The sequence below is a fragment of the Microplitis demolitor genome, chromosome 4 (genome assembly GCF_026212275.2).
Source record: "Microplitis demolitor isolate Queensland-Clemson2020A chromosome 4, iyMicDemo2.1a, whole genome shotgun sequence".
Lineage (NCBI taxonomy): Eukaryota > Metazoa > Arthropoda > Insecta > Hymenoptera > Braconidae > Microplitis > Microplitis demolitor.
The window spans coordinates 14,439,819-14,457,230 of NC_068548.1; the positions used below are offsets into that span (position 1 = coordinate 14,439,819).

Consider the following 17,412-nt stretch of genomic DNA (forward strand, 5'->3'; position numbering starts at 1 on the left):
ATAAATAATTAATGATTGAAAGTACTCATAAGTTCAAAATTTCATTTATATTAATTAATTATAAATCAAAGTCTCCATTAACAATTGCTCGTCCGGCATGAATGTCAGAAAGTCATCTTATTGATATCAGAAAGTTATCTAAATAAATTATGTTATCTTTCTGATATTAAAAAGATATATATCTGACATTCATGCCAGTCGGGTGATTCTTTAAAAAATAACAATTAAGAACGAGCTTGCTGATTACAAATAAGGTGTATAAAACAAGATTTTAAAACGGTAAGTGCAAATTTTATATTAAAGATCTAGCATTCAACTACATCCGTTTCCATTGCCTGGATTGCAACGATTATGTCAGAAATTACTGTAATCATTGTAAATTTTACTATGGTCATAGTAATTTTTCCAGGTGTGTATTTCTATTTCCGTCACCATGATCCGGTGATACGCGTTAATGCCCGCGGACAAAATAACTGCGACAAAATAACCATAAATATGATATGGTTTTATTTCTTTTGAAGAACGCCGTTGTGTTTAAAAGTAATATCGAACAAGATTTTTTGGATAGGCTCATTGATGAAGTCTACGCCAAGCTTGAAGAATTAAAGGAACAATCGCCTTGTTATGAATTTTCAAATATAAGTCGATTGAAAAAGATAATCAAATGTTTATTTGACCATGAATATAATCAATACAACGAGCATAAGATGGTTCTCGAAATTAATGAAGTTACTTTGGACGCTGCAGTATTAAGTAAAGACAGCCTAGACATTAACAAGTTAGTTAATTACAAGACAGTTCTAGAAATATGGCTAAATCGCAAGAACGAATCTATGCTTGAAAGCCGTCAAAAATCAAAGCATATTGAAAATGTAATATCTTTCGTAATAAAACATATCACTACAATGTTAACTTTAGGACTAGATGTATCAATAAGAAATATACAAGCTATTAACACACTGCGAGAAAAAATCTGTATCGCAGATTTTGGTTCATTGTTACTGAATTCTTTTTTCTTTACTAGCCAACATTTACGTGATAAATTCAGAAAAATTTTTTTCCATGGCATTAAATGTACTTGATTTTTTTTTTATTATATCAAAAATTATTTTAGGAAACATTAATGTCTTAATGTAATTTAGTACATATTATATTACAATATAAAAAGTGATACTTATCACTCTGTCGAAAAACAGAAAAGAACTCATACAAGAATTGTTCTCAAGCTTGGAATAAAATACTTCTGAAATAAGTTTCTTACCAAGGGCACTATACAAGAGGTCGGCGCGATCTACTGGCGAGCACGAAACTACTTCCGCTGCTGTTACCTTGTTCTGGTGACTTATCTCTTAGTTTAAGCAACTTTTTTGTATTGGTTGGAGCATAAAAAATTTTTGCGTTAAATAATAGTACTCATTCCGAGAATTAAAAAACTATTTTGAGAAACTTGGAATTAAATAAAAGTTTAAGAAAATTTTTGGAAACTTTTCAAGTGTTTCCAACCCAATAACATTGAGAAGTTTAAAAGATAATCTGCAAAGTTAAAAACATCTGATAATAATAAATAATAATACAAAAATTACTAGGCACCAAACCATTTTGTTTTTAAAAAAAAAGTATATTAATACTAACAAATATTCGAAAGAGTTTAATTTATAGTTTATTTTTTATATTTCCATGTAAAAGTATTAAAAATTGTCGCTCCGAAAATTTACTAGGAAAAATATTTCTAAAATTCGTCGAACGCCTATTTGTTTCAGTATCACGATAAACATATTTGATGAAAAAAAAAAAAAAATAAATAACTTTTTGTTAAACATATTATTTATTAACTAATTTATTAAAATATATAATTTATAAATAAATTTATAAAATAGCCTTTATAAAAATTGTTTAGAGCTCCTAAGTTGCAATAATCAATAATATTGTAAAAATTTGCTTTCTAGAGACCGAACATAAATAATAATTTCATGAATTTGAGTTATTTTGGCAGGAAAAATATTTTTTGTGATGAAAATAATTAAAATAAATTAATGTTATTTCTTTATATATATATTATTGTTTTTATTTATTTGATAAGATTTTTTAATTTGTACTAATAAATTAATTAGTATCCAGGAAATTTCGATTCTACAGACAATAAATCTCAGTTTTTGAATATCATATAATTTTTATTTTACATTTATTTCAATTAAATAATTACTGTTTTTTCGACCAACATTTTGATTAAAAAAAAATTTTTTGATGAAGTTATTATTGGGATGAATAATTTAAGAGATATAAAAAGTAATACCGCGTGCCATATGTATTTGTATATAAAACATTAAAATAATTAAGCACGAAAACCCAATATTTTAAAAAATTTATTAAGTAGCTTTTAAGATGGAATAAAATAATAACCGAATTTTAGTAGATTTCTTAGAGAGCCCATTTTGCTCCAAATTAAAATTTTTATTTTTGGAGTATAACAAGTGAGAACCGCTTAAGAGGCCTAGCCCCATCCCCTCTCCATTCCATTATTAGAATCCCCATGGACTTAGTATTTCCTCAAGCACTCCAGTTTGTCCCTTCCTCCCCAAATTATGGCGATAAATATTTAAGAGTGGGGGTACCATAGAAGGTACCGTAGTCATCAATGTCATCATCATTTAAAATCGTTTATGATCTTGAGACGATCGGTCGCATAGTTACTCTTGTATTAAACTTACAAACTCAAAATCAGCGGTTGTTAATAATTTAACTTTGAATTATTACAAAGCGAACAGCGACTCTAACAGTGAAGTGCTAAAATTTGTTAACTCAAAAGTTCATTTGTTAAAAAACGACAATTACTCACAAAATCCAGTTCTTTACCATGGTATTAAACCGTTTAAATTTTACCTACGAATATGTTTACAACTTGATTGAACAAGGAGTTATCGAAGATATTAATACAGTGGTTCCAGTCATGGGTGGTTTAAAGCTGCTTTATGTAGCTACTTTCAATAATGACAAAAAATTGGTGGATTATCTGCTCCGCAAGAAAGCTGGTGTACATTCAAAAAGTCAATATTGGGGTACACCTCTTCATACTGCTGTTATAATGGAGTACATTCCTATAACTGAAAGTCTAATAAACTATGGAGCAGACGTTAATGCTGAACTACTTTTGTCCTCTTCTGTGAACCATTTCCGGAAAGCAGTTATAGTAAATAATCACAAAATTCCACAGTTTTTATTGAAAAGAGATGACGATCTGAGTACGATTTTAAGTCAGTATCAATTTTGTTCTGTCAAAAGACCATTAAAAATCGCTATTGAACGAAGTAAAGAAGAAATGGTACAGCTACTTTTAAAAAGTAATGCTGATCCGAATCTTAATTCTTATTTTGTCGGAACATCGCTATGTAGTGCCATTTCTCAAAAAAACTTAACAATTATAAAGCTTCTTCTCGCATACGGTGCAGATGTTAATGGTGTAATTGGTAGTGGTATTGGACTAGTAAGTCCTCTACCTTATGCTGCCGAATGCCAAAACTCAAGAGCAGTAGAATTGATATTAAATGATATTATGGTTGACGTAAATATGTTGATAGGGATTGAAAATTCAGCGCTTCATTGCGCAGTTTAAGTGACCAACGAGAATATTATAATACAACTTTTTAATGCTGATGTTGATATTAATTTAAAAAACATTCATGGTATGACAGAATTTACTATAGAACAAATTTTTTAACAAAAAGTTAAAAGTTGGTGGGGATAGCATATACAAACATGTATGACAAGTTCTGAAACTTTTGTCCAAAGGAAACATCGGGCCGTCAGGCATAGGAAAGGACTCGCGCGCGGAAGTTCAGGGTTCGAATTTCGGTTGAAACAAGTGATTTTTTAAAAAACAAAAATTGACACCAACACCAATACAGATGACATAAGTAACAATAATAATCAAAATGATAGCAATAAGAATAAAAATTTAAAAGCTAATAAAAATTTTATTTTTTTTTTTCTATTCTAATATAGTAAAATTTACTAAACGGGATAGTAAAATTTACTAAACAGGGATAGTAAAATTTACTAAATATAACTAAAAATGAATATGGAATATAGGAGATTTTCCATAGCCAGTATATGAGGAATTACTAAACGACTTGTAAAATATGCTTATCTGTTTATTAATTTTTCATATAAACCATAAGTTTCAAGATTACTATCCAAATTTACTAATTATTCTCATATTTTTTAGTAAAATTTACTATATTTTTTACTCCGTGTACTATTTTACTTTATAATTTTAAAGAGCTTCATAAATAGACAACGAATTAGCATTCTTATTCTGATTAGAAATAAAAAAAATCCAATTACACGAAATTTTTGAAAATTAAAAAATTTTTTACCTGGCAGATCATTTTAAACAATTATAAACTTAATTAAATCAATAAAAATATACTTCTCTGGTATGTAAGATTCCTGTTGTTAACGAAAATTTCAGTGTTTTATTAAAGATTTAATGAAAATAAAATGACCTTGACAAAACTATTATTTTCAAAAATAACATAATTATAAATTAATGACGGCCGTGAAAAAAGCATTATCTCGAAAAAATAATTTTCTATTGATCGTACGTGGGCCGATAAAATCCGAATTTGTCCACATATATGAAGATAGTACACAAAAGTTTGTTGCTCGTTGTCATGGAAACAAATAAAGTACATGGCTGCCAGTTCAACAGTTTATATCTCACCATTGTAACGTGCGGGTCTAAACGTCGCAAAATCATAAACAATCATAGTATTTATCACGTAAGGAATAATATCACATGTGAAATTTTTTTAATTGTTCGAAATTTGATACTTTGTTATTAAAAAATAATTAAATAATATTTATATCATGGTTCTTATTTTTAGTGCATTAAAAATTTCTCTGTATAATTAATTTGAAATTGCTAGTTTTCAAAAACAAAAATACGGAAAAAATTGAAAATGATGTTATCATAAACTCATGTGTTGTAATTTGAATTTAAAAATTTTTAAAACAGAAACATACAACATTTACAATCTTGTTTTACTTTAAGTTAATCTATATTCTTGCGTGCCGGATCACCTTAAGAAAGATGGATTAGTGACATGCAATTGTAAGAAAATGCTAATTTTACATACTAGGACTCGATATTGTCCTAATTTAAAAGCATACCATGGTATTTTTTATTATTTGCTCTATATCGAGGCTTTGGTGTCTTTTTAATTTTTTATTTGTTTTCTGTTTTATTATACAATCATTTCAACTTTTTATCAATTTGAAAATTCTGTGAAATGATACCCTATGTATAAAAATATGAGGCACTTGTCAGTAATTTGAAATCAAATATATGAAAAAATTTTTTTAAAATAATTATGAGCATTTTAGCAAGTGGAAGACAACTCAAGATAAATATTGTGTTATAATTGATATAATTCGTGTGTTAGAAATGGTCTACACAATATTTGTTATTTGTTAATACAGACTGTGTTGAAATTTGGACACAAAGTTCGGGGAAAACCAGAAGTAAATTCAATACTCTTTAAATGGCAGTGGCGACACAATGAAAATTTTAACTTTTGATTATTTTTTGACCCTGGATATTTATTGAATATATTATGACGAATGTGAAACTGATGTTTTAATATATGATGATTTATATATTCCCATATGAAAATAGTATATATTCGGATATATATTTTCTTGTATGGGTTATTTGAGGTTATCCGTATGAAAACACAATATATGGTTAAAATATATAAAATCATATATGCTTGCAACAAAAAAATATATGATATATTATATCGTATATTATGAAAAAACATACAGCGATTTTGGCCGATTTAATATAAAATTATATACAGTAGTCAATATATGTATTCCATATATGTAACTTATATATTTTTTATATGAAGCTATATATATACATTTACATTTACCTTACAATATATTGTATTGATATATTTCCTTTTATATTCAAAAAATATAAAATTTTTACATGAAATGAAATATATGGTAGCATATAATTTATATTATATATGGCACCATATATTTTCTTTGTTATATTTTAGCATATGTCTTATTCGGTGTATGTATATATCATATATTCGCATCAAATTAACTAATTTTGAAAACTTCATCTGCAATTTATAGAGTATATTAAAATTTAGATCTAATTTAATTAGAGTTGGTCATACGAATAAGAAACTTTTTTTTCCATACACAATATAAATATATGTTTTTATATATGATAAAAGTATATTTTTCGTATATGATAGAAATATATATTTTTATGTATGATAAAAATATAGTTTTCTTATGTGACAAGAATATATATTTTCATATATGATAAAAATATATTTTTTGTATATGATTAACATATATATTTTATATATGCTAAACATATACGAACTTGTCTATGATGAATATTATATTTTTTAATATAAAAAAAAAATATATCAGAAAATATAGTTAAATTGGCCACATATATTTTCTGATATTTATCATATATTTTTACATATAATTTGACCATATATGTTATTTTCATACGGGTATGTAAATGGTAAATTGAGTTTTCAACATAAATTTTGTGTTAATTTTGTACTAGCCCTAATTAAGAAATCTAATTTGAAATGATTTGAAAAATCTAAATTATTTCATACCGTATCATATCATAAAATTAAAATTTGAAATAATTCAAAAAAATTGCAATATTATTTTCTAATTCAATTTAATTTCAAATGATTCGAGAGTTTAAATCATTTAAAATAATTTTAAATCATAAAGTAATATTTCGTTATTTTTTAATTTAATGATTTAAAATGATTTGTTTCAAAATTTATACTCGAAAGCAAAATAACTCAGACAATTTGGAATGACTCAAAATGATTAAGAGTTACGTAATTTCAAATCATTCCAAATTAGATTTCTTAATCAAGGAGGTAACACTTTTAAATTGTTAAATAGTAGACTAATTTAAAATTTTTAAAAAAACATGGTGAAATATGTTGATTTAACACAAAACTTTTAACACGGGTCGTTTTTAACACAAATACACTATTTTTTTATTGTGTACACTCTAAAACTAAATGTGTAGTCAAAATTAACACACTTACCAAATAACATTGAAACGCTACATGTGATCTTTAGATATTTCGCGTTACTAATTCCAGAAGGATTTATAATTTTATACGCCCTTTTTATTTTTGGGAATTTCCTTAACACCAAAGGGGCGTTTTTTTTGACTTTAAGAAGCTCTGTGAATTCAAAAAGACGTATAATAGTATAAGCCTTTTTGGAGTTAGTAACGCAATTTAACACACCGTAAAATGTGTTTTAAGCACTTACAAAAACCGATAATTCTGCGTATGGCCTTAAACGTGGAACAAATTTGATGTGTGTTAAGGTTGGGTCGACTCAACGAATTCTCGAATTTTAGATTTCTATAGTAGTCCCGATGAAAAAGTGGTCCTAAAATGGACAGTGGGGCTATAGGAAATACGTGTTAACTAATGGTAGTGGGAGGACGACTTTTTCGCCGAGACTACTATAAACTGAAAAAAAAAAATATTGCTAATTCTCTGACTATTAGTATCTGAAAATTCCACACAATCACCTACGAAAAATAATCAGTTAGACACTTTACTAATTACAACGTCGATATAATTAAATTGACAATACTTTTATTTAAAATTGAAGATAGTCAATGCAGCAATTCAGTATTACCAAGTTAACGATACATTTTGTTATGATAGCTATCTACCATTAGCAATACTTGAGATGGTTACAATAACCACATTTGTTTTTCAGTATGCAAAATATTTCTTGCGCCGAGAAATCCTTTTTTTCTGTGTAGAAATCTAAAATATGAAAATTTGGTTATTAATACGAATCCTTAAAATAATGCACTTGTAACACACTTGGTTTTAGATCGTATTTTACTATCATTATTCTAGGAACCTCGAAGTTTTAATATGTATTTGTAATTATTTATCGATTAATTCACAGAATTTATTGAATATACGATCCAAAAATAATCTAATGATCTATTTAGTGAAAACAATCGTTAATGTGCCTGGCATAGAATAAAACAATAAAAAAGGCATTGATACTCAGTACTTTAGTAACTAGAGTCTATAGTACAGCTCTGTGATTAATAATTAGTGAGCTTAGTAAAGCTTTTACTGTAAAATGAGTATTTTCAATGTTAAGTTTTGAGGACGGTGACACCGATGACGTTCTCCGTGACCCTATTGACAGAATGCAGTGCAAAACAAATACAATTAGAAATGACATTAAGATCCACTGGTTTAAGTGTGCTAACATGAAGAGTAATTATTTTTATTTTGTATATTAATTTATTAATAAGAGCCAAAAAAAAATTTTGCTGGAACAAAAACTTCAATATTTTGGTATTTAAATTTTGATTGTCAACGAAAAAAACATGAATCGATATATAACACTTAATCAATTGGGTGATGGTACTTTTGGATCTGTCGTACTCGGGCAACGAGTGGATACTGGGGAAAAAGTTGCTATCAAAAGAATGAAACGAAAATATTATTCCTGGGAAGAAGCAATGAATCTTCGAGAAGTTAAGGTTTAGTTATATTTTTAATTATTTTACTGTACATTGTGTTAATGTTATTTTTTAAATGATTAATTATTGAATTATTTTTAGTCTTTGAAAAAATTAAATCACGCTAATGTCGTAAAACTGAAAGAAGTAATAAGAGAAAATGATATTCTTTATTTTGTGTTCGAATATATGAAAGAAAATTTATATCAGCTTATGAAAGATAGGTAAAAGTTTATTAATCCACATACTTTTAATAAAGTTGAAGTATTTTTAGTTTTATAAGACAGTCGTCTACCCGTCATCAGCCTGGTCTAGGAGATGCAGGGGAAATTTTTGTTGGAATTTCAGTCTCCTCACTAACGTGCGTTTAGCTTTGTTATCGACTACCCGTTATTAGCCTGTGTTATTTTGTATGATTTTAAACGTCATATTTATGTTTTGTTACACACACAGAAATGTAATCATTACCATGTATTATGGTAATGATTACCATATGTTATGGTAATGATTACCATCACGATATAGTAACCACTGCCGTATGTTATGGTAATGATTACCATCATACTATGGTAACTATTATCATCATGTTATAGTAACCATTGCCATATGTTATGGTAATGATTACCATCACGTTATAGTAACTACTACCGTTTGTTATGGTAATGATTACCATCATGTTATAGTAACCATTACCATCATGTTATAGTAACTATTACCATCATGTTACAGTAACCACTACTGTATGTTATAGTAATGATTACCATAATGTTATTGTAACCACTACCATATGTTATAGTAACTATTACCATCATGTTACAGTAAACACTACTGTATGTTATAGTAATGATTACCATCATGTTATTGTAACCACTACCATATGTTATGGTAATGATTACCATCACGTTATAGTTACCACTAGCGTATGTTATGGTAATGATTACCATCATGTTATGGTAACCACTACTATATGTTATAATAATCACTACCATATGTTATGTAATGATTACCATCATGTTATAGTAACTATTACCATATGTTATGGTAATGATTATTATCATGCTATGGTAATGATTACTATAATATATGGTAATGGTTACTATAACATGATGGTAATCATTACCATGTTACGGTAGTTATTACCATAACATATAGTAATGATTATCATACGTGATGGTGATGATCACTAACATGTTAAAGTAAACATTACCATATATTATAGTAATCATTATCATAACATACGGTAATGGTTACTATAACATGATGGTGATTATTACCATAATATATGGTGAGGTTTACGATAATTGTGTGCGAACTATTCACTGTGGTATAGGAACAATTACCATGATATTTTTTTGGACTCAGTAAATGGCGGATAGTCGACTGTACTAATTTATACTATCAAAAATATAATTTTCATTTATTAATGTCAACAATAATATGTGTATATATTTTTTTTTAATTTGAACAAATTCTTATAGTTGAAATTAATTTATTTTAGAGATAAATTATTTCCGGAACCAATTATCAGAAACATGATATATCAAGTACTTCAAGGTCTAGCATTCATGCATAAACACGGATTTTTCCATCGTGACATGAAACCAGAGAATCTTCTGTGCATGGGTCCAGAATTAATAAAAATAGCCGATTTTGGGTTAGCTCGTGAAATTCGATCCAGACCACCCTATACAGATTACGTATCAACAAGATGGTAAATTACTAAAATATTTATTTTACCGTCAGTTTACATAATTAATTAATGACCATAATAGATGAGTCAGTTACACGAGCAAGCGCGCATGCTAATTATTGATATTAAATTCAACACATTTATCATACAATCCCGATAAACAACGATTTTGTATAACTGTACACAGTTATATATGAATTATATACAATTATATACAATCGTATATAATTTTATACAAATGTTATTATTTGTATACAATTATATAGAATTTTATATGATTCTATATAATCAATATGAATAAAGTATGTAATCATATACAAATGTATATATTTGTATACAATTATAAAGAATTATATATAATTATACATAATCTATACAAATACGGTATGCAATTATATATAAATGTATATACTTGTATACAATTATATAGAATCGTATATAATTATATATAATCTATACGAATACAGTATGTAATTATATACAAATAAGATATAATTATGTACGATTGTATACAAATTGATCATTTTTTCTATCGGGATATCAATCAAATAAATGAAGTGTTAAAATTTAATTAACTTAAAATACAATTAGGTATCGGGCCCCTGAAGTATTACTTCACTCCACAACTTACAATAGTCCAATAGACATTTGGGCAGTGGGGTGCATTATGGCTGAACTATATACTTTTCGACCTTTATTTCCTGGCAAAAGTGAAATTGATGAAATTTTCAAAATATGCGCTGTCATTGGAACACCAGATAAAGATGATTGGCCTGAAGGTTATCAGCTTGCAGCCGCAATGAATTTTAAGTTCCCTGTAATATCAAAAACGCCACTGAAAGATATTATTCCTAATGCTAGTCAAGAAGCAATTATTCTTATGGAAGATATGTTAGAATGGAATCCCATAAAAAGACCCACAGCTCAACAAGCGTTACGGTAATATTTTACATGGTATTCATCTGATTTACAGAAAAATTCATGTTTAATAAAAAAATCAACTTGTAGATATCCTTATTTCCAAGTGAATAATGCGACACGGGTAATGAGTAGCAGGAAACTAGGACTTAATTCTCATCAAGAGCTCGCTATGAACAAGATTAATTTCCCTCCGACAGGACAAGTATTCAAACACAACCAGGATCTTAATAAAAATATTGTAGAATCTCAACCGCCAGATAAAATAGTTGTTGCACAATCGCAACAGCAATTTACTTTGCCTCTATTAAGTAGTCGGAAACATGACAATGTGCCAAGTTGGGAAGATGAAAATTTCACTAGAGGATTAGGGTAAATTTTTCTTCTAGTTGCTTATATTCACACGGCTCATAACGCGTCGCGCTATGCATATTCTGGAATTTCCACAAAATTTTCGTCCAATTCACTCATTTTAAATCTTTGTTATTACATGCTTTAGCTTTTTTTAGCTTAGAAATATCTCTTTCGATGTGGAAAAAATAATAACAGTAAGTCCTCTCCTGGTGTATCCGAACTACGGTAGTTTGCCGTAGTTTACGGTGAAATTCGGTAATATAAGTATTTTACGGCAAAATTGTAGCATTCTTACCTCGATGTGCATCAAAAGAACGGTAATTTACCGCAAAATTGATGCAAGGTTGCGGTATTTTACCATAAAGTAAAGTATTGAACTTTCAAAACGAGAAATTACCCTGGCGGTTCCGAATTACGGTAAATTACGATCTTCGGAAGAATTATGGTTAAATACAGTATTGTATGGGCAAGACACGGCTAATCTACCATAATTTCACGGCAATTCTGCAGGATTTATCGGTAACCATGCGGTAACATTACAGTATTTCACCTACAATACAGTATTTTACCGTAAATTACGGTAAGAATACCACTAATTGCAGTAAATTGCCGTGTCATACCGCAAATTATCACATTTACTGCAAATGACTGTAAATTATGTGAATTTACCGTAAGCATGGTAATTTACCATAATTCGTATCAGCTCGGGTATACGGTGTTCGCGGTAAAGATGCCGCAAATTACAGTAAATTGTCTTTTCTGAACTTTTATTTGTCGTAAAATTCCGGAAATCACTCCCTAACAGATCGTAATTACGGTAAATTACCGTAGTTTACCATAAATCATCGCAAAGTACCGTAATTTACGGTATTCAGAAGAATTGCCGTAATTCACCACAAATTGTCGTGAATTACGGTAGATTGCGGTAATTTACGGCAAACTTTGTTGAAATACCGTATTTTTCAGTAAAAATTCGACAATTCACCGTAAAATTGCGGATGTTTCGCCGCCATTTACGGAATTTGGAGTAATTAATACGATATTTTACTGTAATAGCGGTAATTTACCGCGAAGTACCGTAATTTACGAGAATCTACCGTAATTTGCGGCAATTTTCCGTAAAATGCGGTACATTGCCGTAATTTACGGCAAATTTACAATAAATAGCGGTAAGGCGCGGTCATTCCCCGTAAAATACGGTAATTGACCGTCAGTCGTATCCTCTATAGCTATGCATTATGACTAACTGCTGTAAATGACCGTAAAATGCGATAAATCATGATAATTTACCGTAATTCGGATCCACCGGGTTCTAGAAAAATAATTAAATAAACTATTGTAAAAATGAGGTTAAGCGCGTATGAGGCGCCCACTTTTGAATTGTCCAAACTTTTTTCTATTATGATTAACTTGTTATTTTTTTTATAGAAATAAAGTAACCTCAGGAAATACTGAAACAAAGCTTGCGGCAGATGGAATTTGTAAACAAAATGTTATAAATTGGCATGAAAACTATGAAACAGAGAATCAAAAAATGAATGGTAATTGGATAACAACAGCATGGAATGAACAATTGCCTTCAAGAAACTGGAACCACTCACAGTCAAATCTTCGAAATAATCGAAAAGTCTCAGCAAAACAGCATTATCTCAGTGTTGCCCGATATGTTGTTGGCCAGAGCACAAATCTGTCATCCAGGTACCAAAAGTTCCATCGTATCATCAGAGAAACAGTCATTGTTTATTTATTTCTCGGGATTACTTATCTATTTGGATGTTTTTGTTTGGGTCAAAAATCATTTCACCTTTGCCTTATCTACTTCGCAAATCAAATTGGTCAAAAAATAGATTCAATTCTTATTTTTATAGGCTTACAAAAACCACTTCCTGCCCAAAATTCTTATCCACTAAGTTCATTGCTTTTCATTGTACAATTTATTTTAAGAGCTTTCGAACATATATCAAAATTTTTTAATTACATTAGCGACTTCAAGATTCTCGATATATTTTTAGATTATTTTACAGATTCGGCAACTTTTACAACATCGATAACTTATCGCATATTGCATTACTTAATAAATTTCTTTTACACTTTTATACAGTAAAATTGTACCGTCATATGAATAAAGCCTAAAACTATTTTTTAATTACATTTGCATTTATTTTTTCGGTATTGTCAGAAGTGGCGAAGTCGACGTCGGTCGACCCAGATTGTTGTTGAATGGTATGGTAGCCCAACCGGTATCAGAAAAACTAGATGATTCAATGGATACTTTTTGGGGAACGCGTGATAATTTAGAGTCACAAGCAAGACAGCATTATCTCTTGAGAAATCGTTATATATCTGAACAAAATGGTAGAATGCCATACCCTAGCGTTTATGGGACATACGCCATTAGTAAGAAGTTGCTATTAATTAAACATTATGGGTATAGTTTACTGTTTATTAACACGATTTGTTATTTAGAAGCACCGACAAAAGCTATACTTCAGCCAAGTTTATTTGGAAACGTATTAACGTCCCGTCCAAGTGGTGGCCTTCATGGAAGAACGGACTGGGCCGCAAAATACCTCAAGTAAAATTAATTATGTGAACAAGAAAACTTAACTGTGATATTTACATCTAAATATTGATTGAAAGTTGTCAATTTAACTCTAAATTGGTCAGTATTAACGAATTTGGTCACGTCATGAAGTACGTGCAGTATTATCGTCTGAGACATTATCATGTTTGAGCTAAATTTTGGCAAGAAGGTATTTTACAGTAAAAAATATTGTGTATATCTGTATTATAAGCGGCCCGTGTTGAATTTTTTGTGTATAATCAAGACATTTCACTGTGTTACTCAAAGAATTTTATAGTTGTCCTATAGGAAGTTTGGGATTTAGCCCTACTGCAATTATTCCTCCTGTGCCTCTACAAAGTATAGATACCGGGAGTCCCAACGTAATGTTAAAAGAATAATATCAATTTAGGGGATCGGATTTTTGCCGATAGAGCGCGCTACTTTTCAAAAAGGACCCGTTTAAATTTACGCGGGAATTCTCGTTGCTACTGGGCAGCTCTAAAAAAAATATTTTGAGAAACGCGGAATTAAATAAACGTTTTAGAAAATTTTTGGAAACTTTTTAAATGTTTCCAACCCAATAATATCGACAAGTTTAAAAGATAATCTGCAAAGTTAAAAACATCTGATAATAATAAATAATAATACACAAATTACTAAGCACCAAACCATTTTGTTTTTTAAAAAAAGTAGATTCATGCTAACAAAAATTCGAAAGAGTTTGATTTATAGCTTATTTTTAATATTTTCATGTAAAAGTATTAAAAATTGTCTCTATGAAAATTTACTAGCAAAAATATTTTTAAAACTCGTCGAATGCCTATTCATTTCAGTATCACGATAAACATACTTAATGAAAAAAAAAAAATAAATAACTTATTGTTAAACATATTATTTATTAACAGTATAAGTTACAAATGGGAATTTTAAATTATTATTTAAATTAGAATGATTAATTTGTTTTATTTATCGTTAATTTAATTTATTTTTATATTCACGAGCCAGGTCAGCCAGTGCGTATTTACGCGTAATAATAATAATATCGGCACGTCCTGAATACTTGCGCAGCCAGTGGCAAAAAAAAGAACTATGATCTGAGTTCATTTTTGTGTACACAAATAATGTGGAAAGTCCCATAGCTTTCGGACTCCTGGTACACTCGTTGTCATTAATGCCTGGTGCCCCAAACTATAAATTCTTTACCAAGCACTTCGTGTCTGCCACAATATTTGGATTTGCGCCTGCGCAGAATATCCTTTTCATAGAATATTATAAAAGAGGAGAAAAAGACAATGGTGGGAATCCCAAGCTTTTTCCAGAACAACTATAATCGATCTACTACCACATTAAAATTGTTATTTTGTACAAAAATCCCAACTTTTATCTTTTATTGAGTGTTACTTTATAATTAAGACAACATTATGTTGAAAATTCAATCGATCGTCACAGAAAAATTATGGACTGTTTCTAACACGCAGATTATACAGGTTCTGACACGATACTTTTTACTGTCAACCCTACTAAGAAAATCTCATAAAATCCAATAAACTCTTAAAAAGTTTCTTAGACCAATTTATGGTTAAAAAAAATTAATTTCTCTAATGAAAAATGATGCATCTAATTGATTAAATGTTACTGTCTTTTATTATTTGTGCATATTAATTGTTAAGGAGCGATCATTAAGCATACATAATGAATTTTATTTCGTTATAGTAATTTCTACGCTTGATGTAACATCACAATGTACAATAAGTAAAACATTTACGATAATAAATTTAAAATACAAAGAAGATAACTTTTGTCTTGTTTTTTATACAACATCTTTTTACATTTATTAGCAAATTTGTTACATTATTATTTTTTTTTCTTGTCACGCTTATTTGAAAAATATTTTACAACAAAAAATACAGAGGAAATTCCCTGATATTGAAACATTTTTTTTACATATCCCGTTAAAAAAAAAAAAGATAGATACTCATAACTGTATGGATAATTTCCATTTCATTTTTTAACAAGTCATTTCTTATAAAATTTTAGTGAAAATTTATTAGAATCTATCGGACTTTATGATATGATTATAAGCTACGTGGAAGATTCTGTGCACAGAAAAAAAGAATTTCTTGCGTCATGAAATTTTTCCAGTCCTAAAAAATTATTTGTCTTCGATTCGTAGTAAAAAATATTTTTTGCGTGAACACGGAGAGAAAAAAATAATTGTAATTTTTATGTAGAATGGTAACCATTACGATGTTACATGAAAACGAGGATTTTTTAGCGTCGAGAGTTACCGGGCAGAGTAATCCCCCCATTTTACATAGTAACGGTGACTATGCTAGCATAGGACATTACCATTCTACATTGACGAGAGAAATATGTAAATGGATATCACTACAATGCTACCTAGTAACGTTTACGATCTTTTATTTATTTCATTTTTAGTAAATAAGGTTATGACAAAACAAATAACTCTCAGGTTACTATAAATAGATATATATAGAAATTGAATTAATCTATTGAAATAATTAAGATATTGCTCAAAAAGAAATATCATTTTTTGATAACAGATAAATAATAATTAAATAAATTAAAATATTTAAAAATATACATCGCACATATACATGCATATACATACACACAGGTTACTGCGCAAATGTCCGCGCATGTTAACTTCCTTGTCTCACTTATTAAACTGTAACGACAGCTATTCCAGCATGGGACTGAGTACCATTCTACATAACCCTGATTCCCATGCTAGATAGCGATTTTTACCATTTTAGTTGTTTCAATATAACATAGTAATCATTAGCAGAAAAATGGTAATGAGTCCTATTCTGCATAGCATTATTTACCATTTTACAAAAAATGAATCTGGTTACTATTTAGCATAGTAATCATTACTATTCTTTTTTCTCCGTGAAGAAATCCTTCTTTTCTTCGTATGATCAGTTGATTAAAATTGAAATGGATTATTTTTTATTTATTTATTTTATTAAATATAATTTAAACTATAATTATTATTACAATAAACAATCATCAAGAATAAGTTAATTTTTATTGAGTAAGTATATTTTAAAGTGAGATGTGTATTTTATAAAAAATATTTTATGTAATTTATTAAAAATGTCAAAAAACTCAACTCTACTAAAACTTTGTACTCTTCCACGGCTTTAGATATGCTTAATTAAGGTAATAATAATTAATAGAATATTTAATTAACTATTAAGTTAATAACTCGATTCACGATTACGTTGCTATAAACAATACGATGTCTTTTTGCGGACATCAGTATGATTTTATGTAACATGCTTCTTT

At 28.7% G+C, this 17,412-nt stretch overlaps 2 protein-coding genes across 2 annotated transcripts; both read left to right on the plus strand.

Annotated features, from left to right (window-relative positions):
* Nucleotides 1-2,854: 2,854 nt before the first annotated feature.
* LOC103576555 (ankyrin-1-like) lies at nucleotides 2,855-3,610 on the plus strand. The gene has a single exon (XM_008556828.1). It carries the CDS (start codon nucleotides 2,855-2,857, stop codon nucleotides 3,608-3,610), a length of 756 nt encoding a protein of 251 aa, XP_008555050.1.
* Nucleotides 3,611-8,437: 4,827 nt separating this feature from the next.
* On the plus strand, nucleotides 8,438-14,113 carry LOC103576432 (serine/threonine-protein kinase ICK). Its single transcript, XM_008556648.1, has 8 exons — nucleotides 8,438-8,593; nucleotides 8,675-8,796; nucleotides 10,071-10,283; nucleotides 10,854-11,201; nucleotides 11,271-11,552; nucleotides 12,963-13,232; nucleotides 13,714-13,931; nucleotides 14,001-14,113. Exons 1-8 carry the CDS (start codon nucleotides 8,438-8,440, stop codon nucleotides 14,111-14,113), a joined length of 1,722 nt encoding a protein of 573 aa, XP_008554870.1.
* The last annotated feature ends 3,299 nt before the right edge of the window (nucleotides 14,114-17,412 follow it).